This window comes from Xenopus laevis, chromosome 5S, assembly GCF_017654675.1.
Source record: "Xenopus laevis strain J_2021 chromosome 5S, Xenopus_laevis_v10.1, whole genome shotgun sequence".
Lineage (NCBI taxonomy): Eukaryota > Metazoa > Chordata > Amphibia > Anura > Pipidae > Xenopus > Xenopus laevis.
In genome coordinates, this window is record NC_054380.1 from 113,654,072 (window position 1) to 113,670,497 (window position 16,426).

Sequence of the window (16,426 nt, forward strand, 5' to 3'; positions counted from 1 at the left end):
GTCTGCTGTGTGTTGTCTTTTTTAAGAATGAAAAGTAGTATATGTGTGCCGAGTATGATAAAATATATTTTTTATATCCTTCAAGAAATATGTTCTGTGTCGTGTCCTCCCCCTTATGGTTTTGCAGTCACAGTGGCACTAGAGGCCATTGGTGCAGAATAAAGCAAATATATATGTATATTGTAAAATATGTTCCAGTAAAAAGGTCTAGGGAACTGTGTTTTGTGAACATATATTCCTGCAAATGTGTTCCTATTCTGTTTGCCTTCCCTCTAACTATTTATATAAAAAACTTCTTTTTTTTTAGTGGCTCTTCATGGGGTACTGCAGGGTTTTTGGCATAAAAACTAAGTTCCTCCAAAGCAGCCATGTTTAGTATCAATCTGAGGGTCATGCAGCAAGGCGGTAAGCAACCATTAAAGTGGAAGTAAAGTCTAAAATAGAATAATGCTAGAAATACTGTATTTTGTATACTAAACATAAACGTACTGCTCCACAAGCCTAATCAAAAAAAATGATTTATGCTTTCAAAGTTGGCCACAGGGGGTCACCATCTTGTTAACCTTGTTAAACATATTTGCAAGATCAAGACTGTGCACGTGCTCAGTGTGGTCTGGGCTGTTTAGGGATCATCATAAATGATCAAAACAGCACAAGTCAAATAATATCTGCCAGAAGCCGATACAGCAAGACTGATTAATAATTAGAATTAATTAATTATTAATTAATTAATAATTGGAATATACAGACTGCACTGGGTCCTGTGTTGTCATGCAATCTAATGTGTATTTTATGGTTTTTGTATTGTTTAATACAAACTTTCTCCAACTCTGCAGAACCATTGGCTGCAGCAGAATAATCCCCCAAATAAACTGGGTTCTATCTGTTAAATCTTGCTCCATGATCTTTGTCCCTGCAGCTGGAGTTGGAAACAGTAAAGGGGATGTAAAGGCAAAAATAATATCCAATACAAATCTCAACACAGTCGCCGACTGCTCTACAGGGAAACAAACAAAGCTGCTTGAGTTCTGCATGGCTGGGAAGTAAGGCGGGTGCTGCTCCTGCTGTTCATAAGTATGATTGTTTCCCTGCCCAGCGTTAGGGGCCGTTTGACAATTCCTATCCACAGCAGTAAATTTTTTTGCCTTTACATGCCCTTTAATCAAGTTTCTAGAGATGGGCTCTGCAAAAAAAAAAAAAAAAATGTCTAATATAGTTAGTGGACTTCTAATAGAACAGGACCCTACTTCCTCCTTTGTAGCTCAGCAACTAGAAGAGGGGCACATGGGACATAACTGTTCAGTGAGTTTGTGCATACAGGTGAGGATCACAGCTTAGTTTTATTTTTAGTAGTGGAAGTAGAATGCTAGGAGCTGCTACATCCAACAGTGGACAGAGAGCAAAAAAATGAATTTGTAGTACAGCTATAGGATTAGTTATCCAGAAGCCAGTTATCCAGAAAGCTCAGAATTACGGAAAGGCCTTCTCCCATGGACTACTTTTTATCCAAATAATCCAAATTTATACAAATGATTTCCTTTTGCTCTGTTATAATAAAACAGTAAATTGTACTTGATCCCAACTAAGATATAATTAATCCTTATTGGAAGCAAAACCAGCCTATTGGGTTTATTTAATGACTCTCTTGTACACTTAAGGGTAGGACTAAACGGACATTTTCGGCACGATCCGAGGCGCTGCGAAAAAACGCTGGCGTCAATCGCATGCGAGGGAAATAAGGTAAGAGATAGAGATGAGGCAACACGACTGTCGGATGCAGATGCTGCGTTTTGCCGCAGCGCGTCGGATTGCACCGAAAACGTCTGTGTATGAGGATTCAAATTATGGAAAGATCCGCTCTCCAATGCTCCACCCAGGTCCAGAGCATTCTGGATAACTGGTCCCATACCTGTACATCAATAATCAAAAACTGGCTTAGAATAAAACACTCTTCTTGTCTTATGGAAGATTGGGAGCTTTTAAAGGGATACCGACGCAACACTGGTTAGTCTTCCCCAGACGTTGTCTTCCCCTAATCAAGAGCCAATCAATCCGACAACCACTGTAACCTGCATTTAATATAATTCTATGTGTGTATGAAAGTTACCCACCCTATTAAATTGTAAGCTTTATGGAGCAGGAACCTCCTTCTGCTGTCTTTTTTTAACACAGCACTTAATCTTTAGCTAAAACAGATGTATTTAAATGTATTACTGTACTGACCCCAGTATGTTCTGTTTATGAATGATTCTGCTGTATACACATGTAGCCCTATGCAGTGTAAACATTTTACCCACATGTGTGACTGTTGGCATTATAAACGACACTCATTTCTGCCACATCTGCACTGCTTTGTACTGGGGTTTTTTTTATATCTGTAAAGACAAAACTTCAGTCACAATATATCCCATAAGCAATAGTCATTTTGATGTCTGTTTATAATTACACTTTCTAAATTAACAAGTGTTATTTGAATTTTTAGTTTAATATGGTGGTGTTAGGAAGTAGAAAACCAAAGCAAATAATGTACTGTCCATAATGGGTCCTGGGACCATAAATATCTATAACACGGGGAAACTGTAAACTAAATAATGGTGGATCCTGGGAAAAGATCTTTTGGTTGGTGAGTCCCAACAGTCCTCCACCCCCAGCACATTTGTGGCACTACTGCTTTCCCGACTGTGTAGAGAAGAAGCACAACAAACTTTCTGGCAAAGCCTTTATCTTATTTTATTTGCAGAAATTTGAAGCACAAGCTTTCGGGACCACCCCCTTCCTCAGGTGAAACACACATTAGAGAACAAAAACCATTTAAATACCATACAAATCATTTTTTTCTTTAACCCTTTCCCAACTGCTTAGTCAATATAAAGTCCCATGCGGTTAATAGAATTCAAACAATCCAAATTAATAGCAGTCCATGTTTCCTTATCTGTAAAATTGCAACAATAAATATAAAGTATCACTATTAAAATCACCAGTACAAATGTAAAAACCAATAAAAAAAAAAAATGTATATTACTTATAAAACACATCTTAAACCAAAGCTTTCATTTAATCCTTGAGGGGAAAGGGAATCCAATTTTTAATCCATACTGCCTCTCTCCTCATTAGCTGGTGGATAAGGTTACTACCCCTGGATAAATTAACTTGTTCTAATATTGCCCATCTCACTTGAGCTGCTTGAGCTGCTGTATGTTTTGTATAATAAAAATGTTTAACTACGGCCAGCTCAGTTATATATTTCTTTGTGTCCTCATGTTTCAGCTTTTCGTTTTCTGGATTGTCATTACATATATTGCTCTTATATTGATTTAACCGAGTCTTAATACTGGTTTCGCTGTGAAAATGACACCCATAGACTTGTATGGCGTTGCACGTCAAAAAAAAAAAAGACGCGTCAAAAAAATTTTGACGCACGTCAAAAAATAAATTGATGCCCATAGACTTTAAATGTGTTTCAGCGACATTTCGCTGGCGTCAAATTTTTGGCAAAACTGGTCAAATTCGCCCCAAGCCTAATCTAGAGCTTTCTGGATAATAAATCTCATACCTGGATGGTCTTGGTAAAATATTATTACTTGCTTATAGGGCTCATTTACCATTTACAGCCATTAGGCAGGGGGCGGTTAGAATGTGAATGCTGGAGCTGCCTGTACTGATCCCATTAAGCGCTCACCTACCTATATATTCTTCTTATCAGTAGAAATAATTCATAGGTTTATTATTTCCATGCAAAACCCAAATGAAACATAATTAAAAAAATAAAAGCATTGTTAAAGTGTCCCCAGTTGTGCTTTTGAATGCAAAAATCAATAAAACCTGCAAAAATGACCAGTCAAATGAAAACAGTTATTTTAATTGAGGTATCTGTGATGATGGTAGAAGGAAGATGATTGATATATTGTACCAGAATGATGAATGAGTGAAGTTACAGTATGCTTTTTATTGACAATTTTAGGAGCCTTAACTGCAGAACACAGGTTATTTACATTTTATTTTTGCGGCAGTGCTGCAGAGCATCACGCAGAGCTTCTAGAACACGATCTACATTCACCTGTGTTGAGTTATAGCCCATGAGGCCAATACGCAGAACCTGACAAAGAGAAAACATAAAATTATGAGTAATACAAGTTTATGCTATAAGGCACCAAAGATATCTTGTTTACTGATAATCTTCCTTTCATGAAAATCATGAGGATTTGTATTTTTTGTTAAACTGCTTTTAGAGCCAAATCTAAATTCCCACCCACCTATTTTTTCAACTATTCTTTTCTAGTATAGGTATAGGAAATATAATCTGCGATGCTTATCACCTGGAGAGTCTGTAATTATTAAACCTTAAATCTATTAATAAACATTAAAACATAATAGGATTGTTTTGCCACCAATATGGATGCATGCAGTGTAGTTATCATCAAGTACAAGTACAAATTACTTTTTTTCTTTACGTCCTACAGGCAGCACATCACAATTGGGTAATAGATTCCATTTCCCCTGATAGGACAGAATAATAAACAAGCTTAATTAACCCCTATAAGAGTCACCTCCTCCCCCCAGGCATCAGTGGTTTTTCTTTTCTGTCCTTCCAGGATAGGACGTAGAAGATGGCAAGAAGGCTGAAGATCGAGGCTTGAGAGCTTGAAGGCCGTAGAAGTGACCACGCCAGCGTGGGTCACTTCGGGGAGGCAGGAAAAACTCCCTTAGGCAATGCAGAGTCCTCACTAGGAACCTGAGTGCTGGGAGAGAGGGTGAGGACCTGCAGAGAGAAGAATGTGTCTGGATGTGGTTCACCGCTACACGCCGGTATTACCGGGCGTATGCTGATGACGTTGCACTACCGTTCTGTGTAGGTGGCTTTTTCCGTGTTTCTATCCTACGGTGTACTCTGTAGGTAATCTTGACTATGCTCAATAGCTAAGTATATCAACACTAGCTTTACTACATTTATGGATGCGGGTTTTGGCAGGTTATCTGTTAATTCCAAAATATATGGATACTAGATAGATAATGCTGTGTCTTATTCTAATGATACAACTACCCAGTTGTAAGTGACTAGCTTTAAGTGACATATAGATCCAAACATACAGAATACAGAACTGTACTTTAACTAATGTTCTAGTTAAGGGGTTATTAATATAATGTAGTTAAAGTCCCTATAATCCCTCAGCATGCGAGGTATGTGGGTGTAGATTGTAGCTAGTGGTACCTTGTCCATTATGCTGCATTAGTTTTTATACGGCACTGCAGTTTACCACCATTAAATCATGACCTTGTAGAGTACAAGGGCAATGCATTCAGGAAACTTTGAATTTTATTGTCTATATTACAAAGATATAGGGGTTGCAAATATCCTATTACTCCTTTACAGTTATATTTTATGGTATTGCATCTGCAGTTTACAATTTCAAATGAGTGTTTAGAAATCTGTTATAATGTGATATTCAAATGATTGCAAATTATCATTGCTGTTACCATTCCTAGGCTGTCCTGCATTCTATTATCTTTACCAGTATAAAACTGTTACTGGTTAGGGAGTATCATTCATACCACATGCATGCAAAATATGGTGAGTATGAGGAGTTTAAGATATTTCCAGGAAACTCACAGCTAAAAGGCAGCACAATAATCCCTCCTGATAAATTTAAAGTAGTGGTGTGTTTTTATATAAGAAGCTAGAAAATGAACACTGATGCCTGGGGGGAGGAGGTGACTCTTATAGGGGTTAATTAAGCTTGTTTATTATACTGTCCTATCAGGGGAAATGGAATCTATTACCCAATTGTGATGTGCTGCCTTTCGGACTAAAGAAAAGGAAAATTTCAGGTAAGACTAAATTTTTTATATTACAGGTATAGGATCTGTTATCTGGAATCTCGTTATTTAGAAAGCTCCATAGTATGGAAAGTCCATCTCTCATTGATTCCATTTTAATCAAATAATTCACGTGTTCCTTTTTGTTTGAAAGAATAAATCATTAGCTAGTACTTGATCCCAAATAAGAAATAAATAATTCTTATTGGAGGCAAAAAAATCCTAATGGGTTTAATTGGTGTTTAAATTATTTTGTGGTAATTTTTACTGGAAAATAAAAAACTCGAATATTTTGAGATTTATTATACCCCAGGGATGAAAAAAGTCAGAATTCGAAAATCCGGCATCTCAGACCTGCCGAGGTTGTATATATTATTCAATAGGAGAGGTCCCTCTTCTATTTGGAGGTTTTTGGGTGTTTCGGGGAAAAAGCCCCAAAAAACTGAGCGATTCGGGTAAAAAAATCTGAAAAAATTGCACTATTCCCTGATCCGATTAAATCATGCTTTTTCAATTATAAATAAGGTCCAATTGTGGATTCTAGTTTGTTCCTACTTTTTTAATTTAAAAAATCAGAAAAATTCGGATTTTGATAAATTAAGGCCCTCCAATTATGGAGATCCAAAATTACAGAACGACCCCTTATCTAGAAAACCCCAGGTTCCAAGTCTGGATACCAGGTCCTATACCTGTATAACAATTATTCACAAAAGTCACAGTCCTTAAAGTGTCCTTAAAGTGTCGGTCGGCAAATAGTAAAAATGACGTAAGGACTAAAAATTCTTAAAAGATATCTAAAGTTTTATGGATTTGTGGTAATGCCACCAAATTTTAAAAAGTGTCATATACACAGTAAACAACTGTTAATATGGTGCTATGAAAATATCTTTTGTCTGCCAAAAAAGTTTCTCTATACAAACTTAAGCCCTATCAATATTTTTGCTTTGGTGGAGACATTATAGCTTAGAAATTGTCTGTAAAAATTGCCTTTATAGCCCCATGCCAACCCGCCCCGACGATGACGTCCTAAAAGTGGCGGGGCGAGCAGGTGCGCGGCTATAAAGCCAGAAGCCGGCAGTTGAAGTTGGGGTGCGAGGTCGCCCCGAACCCGACTGACCCACGGGTCCCCCGGGTATCGGACCGGCCCACACATCACTACTGGTGACACTTAACACTTTCATTCCTATACAGTGAGCTGGCAGTTAGCAAGGAGGTGGAGCTGATGTAGAACTGCCTTATATATTTCCATTGTAAGGGTAGAGTTGGAATGCTCCCCACTCATTTATAACTGTAACAGAGACTAAAGATTATCTCTGGGGAGCTCTAATAAATGTATCATTTTCTTAAAGGTAATGAATCCAAATCAGGGACTATTTACACAGATTTAAGTGGGGTGGGATTTATTCGGCCAATTTCTATTCAATTTAGTAGGATTCAGCTATTAAGAATACCAGAGCTATGCATTTTGCCGGGGGCCGCAGGGTTTTCAAATGGTGGGATCACTATGTCATAAAATTCTGTGGTCACTTTGTAATAAACTATAGGGGACACTGTGTCATTTGATACTAGGTCCTCTCCATCATGACATATCATGGCCCCTGAAATGAAATTCTGACACTACTGGGTGATTGTGTATTATTTTTTGAGTATTATGAGTTATACTCTTTTCCTTTGCTTTTACCTTTCCAGCAGATGGTCCCAGGCCACCTGTGATTTCAATGGCGTGATTCTTCATGATAAATGTAGTTATGTCTTTCCATTCATACCCATTGGGAACACTAATTGTTGTGACCGTGGGGAGGCGCAGTGCCTGTGTGAAGTCAAACGGGATTATTATAACCAGCAACACATAAGAGAAATATTTGCATGAACGATCACTGTATAGAATATTTTTTTATTAGTACAGGTATGGGACCTGTTATCCAGAATGCTCGGGACCTGTGGTTTTCCAGATAAGGGATCTTTCTGTATTTTGGATCTTCATTCCTTAAATCTACTAGAAAATAATGTAAACATTAAATAAACCCAATAGGCTGGTTTTGCTTCCAACAAGGATTAATTATATCTTACTTTGAATCAAGTACAAGCTACTGTTTTATTATTTCAGAGAAAGAGGAACTTGTTTTTAAAGATTTTGATTATTTGGAAAAAATGGAGTCTGTGAGAAACGGCCTTTCTGTAATTCGGAGTTTCTGGATAACGGGTTAACAGATAACGGATTCTATACCTGTACTTTCAAAACAGATGGTACATAGGTTAATAATTTCTACACATTATGCATTATACAATGTTAGAATTTTCTTGGGCAAAAATTTTGGAATACTGTTAAAGGATTTAACGTCCTTAAAATGAGGAGCCAGTTATGTTATTTTATAAAATTCCCTTGACATGACAAAATGCCTGTTTCTGTCAGCACAACCTCATATTCACATGATTAGAAAGTGCATTTCCAATGAAAAACAAAAGTCCTGTCAGCCAGATACTTCTCAGAAGCAATAACTTCCATATTTCAAAGTGATACCTGCTTAATAGTACGTTTTCATATTAATTGCATTTCCCATTCCGTTGAAAGGGAGGCACTTATTGGCATAGTTGGGTGTTTTGGTCAATGTGCTTCTCGTTGATGGATCCATACAAAAAAGAAATGCTGCACTACAGTAGGTTCAAAAATGGTTGCAGAATTATCCACAATTAAACACAATATACAAATGGCTTGTGCCTGCTTGTCCTGCTTGTTTGAATCCTTAGGAGTGGCTTCTGGCAATTATCTAGTTGCACTTGTTAAGTGTGTAGCACACCCTTGAGTGTACTTTTGCTGTGGATTAGAGCTATGTGTGACCAGGCTAACACTGCTATTAATGTGCCCCCGACCCCCAGTGTACCCGTGCAACTCCCTGCAACTCCCGGTACCTGGTGTGGATAAATGCAGCAGTAGATTCAGCCAGACAAGTCCTTTGCAGTAAATTATAACTGGTTTATTAACAGAGCACCGGCAAGATCATAGGTTACAGTACTTTGATGTTCACTGGCAGTTATAGAGTAGCCTCCAACAACAATATTCCCTCCAGGGGGGTAGAAGATGCAACAGACGGAGTAGAAATCAATATAGATCAGTAACAATAGACTTGGGAAATAGTTACCACTCTCACTGGCACTATCCTTTATGGTTGAACACTAAGGCATGGGTTTCTCAGCCTGGGGTCTTGTATCTTGGCACCGGACTTGATCCTCACCTCACCCACTGTATTCAGCCTGGGATCTTGGGTCTTGGTATCCTATCTGGTCCTCAACTCACCCACTGTAGTCCCTGCACTAGTGGTTCAAATACCACGGGGTCCTAACCCCACTATTTCTCCTTGTTGGAGCCACATCTGCTCACTAGCTACCCTGTGCTGACTTTCACTCCTAGAGCAACTATTACTGTATTACTATCACTATCTTACACTTAACTAACTTTCCCGGCAGGCCTGGACCTGTAGTACCTCTCAGTGAGGCAAAGTCCCAGGACAGACCCAGACCTCATGGTGCTAAACCCTTTTATATTATCAAACAGTGCCATCTAGTGAACAATCCCCAGGTACTAGTGTGGACCCCACCAGGGACATAGCTGCCTAACTTAACTAAAGAACCCTTAGGTGTCCAAATACTAAAGAGGAATGCCTGAGATAAATACACCCAAATCTCAGGGTCTCTACATTCTCCCCCCACTTAGAAACGTCAACGTCCTCGTTGACAAACTAAACAGTTACTCTCAAGTGCACAATAAATCACATTGTAAATAACATTTACTATTTGTACATCACGCTTCAACAGCCTCTCCAGAGGACTGCCCATGGTACAATGGATCCTGTAAACAAAAATATTGCAAACATGCATTTTTCCTGAGCACTGTATCAATACTTTAATGCAACCTCATACTGGGTCCACGGCCGTGGCCCTAAATCCTATTACCTCGGGATTAACCCTACTATTACCAACACTGTACTTAAATCAGGTATTCACATTTCTTTTATTTATGCACTTAGGAGGGAAAAAGGGAATTGGGATTTTGGGACAAGCGTCCCTTAACTATTTACAGTCTCTGGGTTGTTTGCCAAAATCCTCCTTCCAGGTGGGTGCGATTCACCCCTAGAGTGGCTAAAATAAAGAACCCACTACAGAGTCCAACATGGTTTCAGTCATGCTGCAGGTCAAACCTGAGTCTCTGTTCTTTATGTGTCCTGACTCCAGGGGAAGCCTCCCCAACTTGAAGAGTCTCAAACCAGAGATGAATAACAAAAATAAAACTCCATTCCTTGAAGTCACTTGGGAAAAAAATAGAAATGCAACAAAAGACCTCCAGTGGTCAACTTTAACTTTTTTACTGTGGGTGGTTACTTCACCCTGCCCCCCACAACAGAAAACAGCACCCTCCTGGGTGTGACTCCTAGCACGCGGCTACAATGATAAGTCCCACAGATGCCGGTTTAGATCATGTAGGTGAACCGCATCTTAGTGTCCTCGTAGCTAATGTAGTATTTTGGGTGCGGCTTCTCCACAGTGCCCCCTTCTGGAAGTGGAACATCCACGCTGAAATAACGTGGCGCAGGGTTTTTCTTTCCAAAGCTGTGGACAGCATGGCGCAAAATGGTGTGTCCCCACCACCACTCATTCTCCAGGGACCGCACAAAGCTCCAGGCAGCTGCACGCCTGGCTTGATCAGGGTGGGAGAGAGTATTTCCAATTGTCTTTTCTTTCGCCACAATCTCCTCCACCACCCACTCATCCAGATTTTCCTCCACCTGCTCGTAAACCCACAGCGGTGCGTAGGGCATATAATACCCCCATTTCCTGTACACACGGAAGTTTATGACCCGCTGTACCCGGGAAACCCTGCAGAAGATCTCAGGATTGGCTCGGCCGGGTACTACCCAGAAGTGCTTCTCTTCAGCCCGGGTAATTTTCTTAGGGGCCCAGAAACTATGGGGCAATTTGAACAGAGGCCGGTCGGTGGCTCCATCATCTTCCGCCTCATCCACTGTTCCCTCCTTGCCGCTTGACGCACCCTGAGTGACCCCTCTGCTTGGCATATCTGCTCCCTTGCGGGCCCATCCCTCTTTGCTGCTAGCCTCGGGGTATGGGGGGGGTCCTTCCCTCACGGGTGGCTCTTGGGGACCCCGGCTGGGGATATTAACACTTACCCCCTCTGGGCGGTTGGAGCGGCGGGAAGGTGGGCGTCGTTCCTCGCGGGTGGCATCCTCCGCTTCCTGGGAACCTCTGGAATGGATCTCCTGCTTAGGCCCTTCCTCCGGTTTGCTTTTCAATGGCACCATGACGCTCTCCGCAGCCGCGGGCAGAACTGGTGCCGTTTCAGGTGGGACGGAGGCCTCCGTCACTGCACGAACATGCGGGGTGCTGCCCTCCAGGGGGGTCTCTTCCTCTGGACGGTCGGTAATCGTCAGGAGGGCGGTTCTCACTGCTAGCTCTCGGTGAGGGTTAGCCGCCTCTGGATCTGTCGATTCGGACTGACTGGCACCCTCCGTAAAGTAGCGCTCCTCATTGGCCATGAGGGCGATCAGTCCAAGAACAGCCTGGGGTGATCCTTGAACCTTGTCATCCACATAAGGTCCGATCCAGCAGTTTTGTTGGCAATGTGGACATCGACCCCTAACATCATGGAAGGCTGGGTAAGCTTCACGTCGACATCGGCCGCAGACGGGGACCATCACCGAATCACCCGAGTCGCTCACCTTTTGAGCAAACACTCCACCCCAGGTATAGCGGCGGCTCGTGTCTTTCAGCACGCCAATCGACAGCATTGCTGAGGTAGATCGGAAGCTACCCTGATCACTGTCAGACATACTGGACCCTTCTGACACTCGTTGAAGTTTCAACTGCAAGGCTCGCTGCACACGTCTTCTCCTCTGGCCAGCTACTCTCGCACTCATTCGCAAAATGGCCGCCATGACGTCAGTCTAACAGGGGCTCCTCCCTGCTCCCTTTTGGCGCCGAATTCTGCACGTCAGATTGGCTAATACCCCACCTCCTGGTGTCAGAGGAGGTTGGGCTAAACAGGGTGGTACTGCAGACAATTAGGGCCACGTCACTCACACTTGTTTCGCGCCTTTCTCTGGCGCCAATTTACACGATCCTGATTGGTTCTCCCCACCAATCTGGAAAGGTGGGCACACAACTTTCCAGTCAGCCCTCTCCTTAAGGCAACAGTAAATTTAGGGCGGTCGGAACTCAGGCTGCCAGCTGCGCTAGGCCAAGATGCCTTTTTCCTCTCTGGTCCGGCACTGCAGCGCCTGTCACACTTTTCTCTCACAGCAATGAGTTCAATAAAGATATCCCGGACGAGCCCCCAAATGTAGCACACCCTTGAGTGTACTTTTGCTGTGGATTAGAGCTATGTGTGACCAGGCTAACACTGCTATTAATGTGCCCCCGACCCCCAGTGTACCCGTGCAACTCCCTGCAACTCCCGGTACCTGGTGTGGATAAATGCAGCAGTAGATTCAGCCAGACAAGTCCTTTGCAGTAAATTATAACTGGTTTATTAACAGAGCACCGGCAAGATCATAGGTTACAGTACTTTGATGTTCACTGGCAGTTATAGAGTAGCCTCCAACAACAATATTCCCTCCAGGGGGGTAGAAGATGCAACAGACGGAGTAGAAATCAATATAGATCAGTAACAATAGACTTGGGAAATAGTTACCACTCTCACTGGCACTATCCTTTATGGTTGAACACTAAGGCATGGGTTTCTCAGCCTGGGGTCTTGTATCTTGGCACCGGACTTGATCCTCACCTCACCCACTGTATTCAGCCTGGGATCTTGGGTCTTGGTATCCTATCTGGTCCTCAACTCACCCACTGTAGTCCCTGCACTAGTGGTTCAAATACCACGGGGTCCTAACCCCACTATTTCTCCTTGTTGGAGCCACATCTGCTCACTAGCTACCCTGTGCTGACTTTCACTCCTAGAGCAACTATTACTGTATTACTATCACTATCTTACACTTAACTAACTTTCCCGGCAGGCCTGGACCTGTAGTACCTCTCAGTGAGGCAAAGTCCCAGGACAGACCCAGACCTCATGGTGCTAAACCCTTTTATATTATCAAACAGTGCCATCTAGTGAACAATCCCCAGGTACTAGTGTGGACCCCACCAGGGACATAGCTGCCTAACTTAACTAAAGAACCCTTAGGTGTCCAAATACTAAAGAGGAATGCCTGAGATAAATACACCCAAATCTCAGGGTCTCTACAAGTGCATGAAGCAATTTCCCATAAGGGAACCATATAGAGTAGAAATGCCCAACCATTGGCTCTTGAGCATCATGTTTCTCACCAACCCCTTGAATGTTGCTCTCAGTGGCCTCAGAGCAGGTGTTTCTTTTTGAATTCCTGGCTTGGAAGCAAGTTTTGGTTGCATAAAAACCTGATGTAATGCCTCGTGAAGGCTGCCAGCCCACAGAGGGGCTATCAAATAGCCAATCACAGCACTTATTTGGCATCCCTATTGACTTATTTTAATTCTTCTGTTGCCCCCCCAAACTCTTTTTACATTTAAATGTGGCTCATGGGTAAAAAAAGGTTGGGGACCCCTGCTTTATTTGCATGTTGCACATGCTTTTATTGTTGCAGCAGCTAATTTGCATGCGATTAAAGGACAAGTAATTTCACACCCATTTTCCAACCCTGAAAGTTCCTCTGCTGGCGGAGCCCCAATGTTCTAGTTATGGCACTGACTTGGCAACAACTGGCTCCAATTTGCAGAGCCCTGTCGGTTTGACCTTGCTATAATTATATTTCCACTTACTGGGTCCTTTACAAAGAGCTTTAGTCCTAGAGCTTCCACTCCTTTATGCAGCTTCAGAGCATTCTCTTGGTGCACAGCCCAGGAGCGTTCCAATCCCTAGAGATTGATAATAGACACAGTGTTAGAATGAATGTATATATGACTTTATTTATGTTAAAATGATAGGTTAAAATTATATAATAAAAGAAATAGCAGTTCAGCTTTTAGTATAGGACTGAACATATTTTAATTTTCTTGTGGTTTTGGAAACATTTTCATTCTATTCTGCCTTTGTACTTTTAAATTGTATCTGGTTGCTGGAGTCTGTCACAGAAAGCAGATTAATCCAAAGGCTAGATAGGTACTGTTGTTATATAATACAGGTAAAGGACCTGGTATCTAGAATGCTCAGGATCTCCATACCTTAAATCTACAAAAACATAATTTAAACATTAAATGAACCCAATTGGATTGTTTTGGCCCCAAAAAGGATTATTATATCTTAGTTTTGATCAAGTACAAGGAACTGTTTTGTTATTACAGAGAAAAAGGAAATAATTTTTAAAAATTAGAATTATTTGCTTATAATGGAGTCTATGGGAGATGACTTTTCCATAATTTGGAGCTTTTTGGATAACCGGCCCCATACCTGTACTGTTTTATTTTTCTATCTTTTCATTCTCATATTACAGTCTGTCATCCAAAACATTGTCTTGTTCCCTGTTTCTTAAACATGGTTCCCCAACTGTGGCTGCACTATACCTACTACTACATTTTTGTTGAAATTTAATTTAGGGTTTAGGGACAGTAGGAGCTGTAGTCCAACATCATCTGGGGACCCAAGGATAAGAAATAGGTGTCTAGTTGTTATGCAGAAATCAGACAGAAGTTAAAATTCTAAAAGGGGGAGATGGAGAACGAAAGGCAAAATAGTTCAAAATAAAAAGATCTGTTCACATTCGCTTAGAATGCTCCTGTATATATTATATCAAACAAAATCTCTCCACCTCAAATGTGTGACCTTATTGTAAATAATAGCAAGGACATGAAAACATTCTGCTTACCAGCTCAGCTAGAACTGCCAATCCTTCTCTCAATGTGAAGAAATTAGTGACTGGTCCGGTGTGGTGGTAGCTGAGGGGACAATTATGGAGCAACAGTTAACACTGAGGCATGTTACATACAGTATTAAATTGCAACATATATTATAGTACCTTTTACAATAAAAATACTGGTATTGTTAAATAGGTCACACAAGAATATCAACATTTCAGCACACTTTTGCTTTAGGTACTAGGCACTAGAATACAGTGCTGGCAAAGTTTGAGAGAAATTACATTATGGATTTGCTTCAGGCTGTGTGTATGTGAAATGGTTTAAAGGTTAGTCCACATAGGGTGAAGCCCTGGCCCATATGTAGTAGCATGACCAGCTTCTGTGTTAGGATAAAGAATATTAATAAAAAGCATTGGGAAAAAAGTATTTGTTTAGGCAAACATTTGCCAGAAATACAAAATAAAGAAATTACACAGGGCCATGGAAAACAAAACTAGGTGGAAGAATAGTATTGGGATGTCAGGCTCATTCCCATTGGCTGGGGCACACTTAGGTGTTCAAAACTGTACCTTAGGGCATACGGACCCTAGTAACATCAAAAAATTAAAGTGTTTGGGGGACCTGTCACCCTAATACTTCCAAATTCTTACAATCATGTTAGTTAAGCAAAATAAAGTTACTATATTTATTACTTCAATTTTGTTTCCTTCAGTCAGGCAGGTGCCATTTTGTGACAAGGCAAGTTGTTTATCGCCCCAAAATGTTGTGTATGTGTCAGAATTGGGGACCTAATGCACAAGCATGGTACCATACACAATTATAGAGTGTGAGGATGTTCTGATGGCATAGAGGAGGGGCAGGCAATATATGATTGACGGCTGATACTTTTAATATTTTTGTATAAAAGGTATGGATGCTTTAAAGAAAAAAAGAATTTAGGTTTCATGTTTCATTTTCAAAGGACTTTCATTATACAGATTTTTATGTGTGGGTGACAGGTCCAGTTTAAAGTAATAAAAATATAATATAACAAGTAAATTGTATGCGCAATTTACTTGTTATATTTCTTTTAGGTTTGGAAACCTTTGTATTTGGGCAGCCAATTAATTTGTGCAAGGTGTGTGCCTAATTAATAAAAATATAATGCAGTGTTGCCCTGCACTGGTAAAACTGATGTGTTTGCTTCAGAAACACTACTATTGTTTATATAAATAAGCTGCTGTGTAGCAATGGGGGCAGCCATTCAAAGCAGAAAAGGCTCAGATTACACAGCAGATAAGCTCTGTAGAACATTATGGTGTTATCTGTTATCCACTATTTAACCTGTGCCATAAAGCCTTTTTTCAATTTCTACGATTGCTACACAGCAGCTTGTTTATATAAACTATAGTAGTGTTTCTGAAGCAAACACATCAGTTTTACCAGTGCAGGGCAACAGTACATGATATTAATTTAAAACACTTTAATTTTTTGGTGTTACTGTTCCTTTAACGTCTTCAATAGGAGGCCACCGAGCACCACCAACCCGCTCTACATGTAATCCTGAACCCAGGGAGCACCACATTCAGAGCAAGATGCAGCTCTTTTTGCTCCATTCTAAGGGCACATCTAGCAATACATCAGATCAATCCCCCCACCCAGGTCCAAAGTCCCTTTAGGGGGAATGTAGTTAAAAATCCCAAGCAATGTTTAAAATTGAGTTTTTGCAAATGTTTAGCATTGCTTGCAATGTAAAGTAATTCGCTGGTGAATATTACATCGCTAAGCA

The 16,426-nt window shown here is 40.9% G+C and overlaps 1 protein-coding gene across 3 annotated transcripts in view; it reads right to left on the reverse strand.

Annotated features, from left to right (window-relative positions):
* Positions 1-2,525: 2,525 nt before the first annotated feature.
* agxt.S (alanine--glyoxylate and serine-- pyruvate aminotransferase S homeolog) overlaps positions 2,526-16,426 on the reverse strand; it is a 39,463-nt gene continuing 25,562 nt past the window's right edge. The window contains exons 8-12 of one of the 3 annotated variants that reach the window (XM_041564976.1): positions 14,667-14,736; positions 13,624-13,719; positions 7,496-7,624; positions 4,058-4,096; positions 2,526-2,932 (exon numbers count right to left, since the gene is read on the reverse strand). In XM_041564976.1, the coding sequence (XP_041420910.1) occupies positions 2,894-2,932; positions 4,058-4,096; positions 7,496-7,624; positions 13,624-13,719; positions 14,667-14,736 (373 nt within the window). In that variant the 3' untranslated portion in view covers positions 2,526-2,893. Of the gene's footprint in view, positions 2,933-3,840; positions 4,097-7,495; positions 7,625-13,623; positions 13,720-14,666; positions 14,737-16,426 lie in introns of those variants that run through there. The other 2 variants (XM_041564975.1, XM_018265834.2) reach the window with 2 other exon arrangements.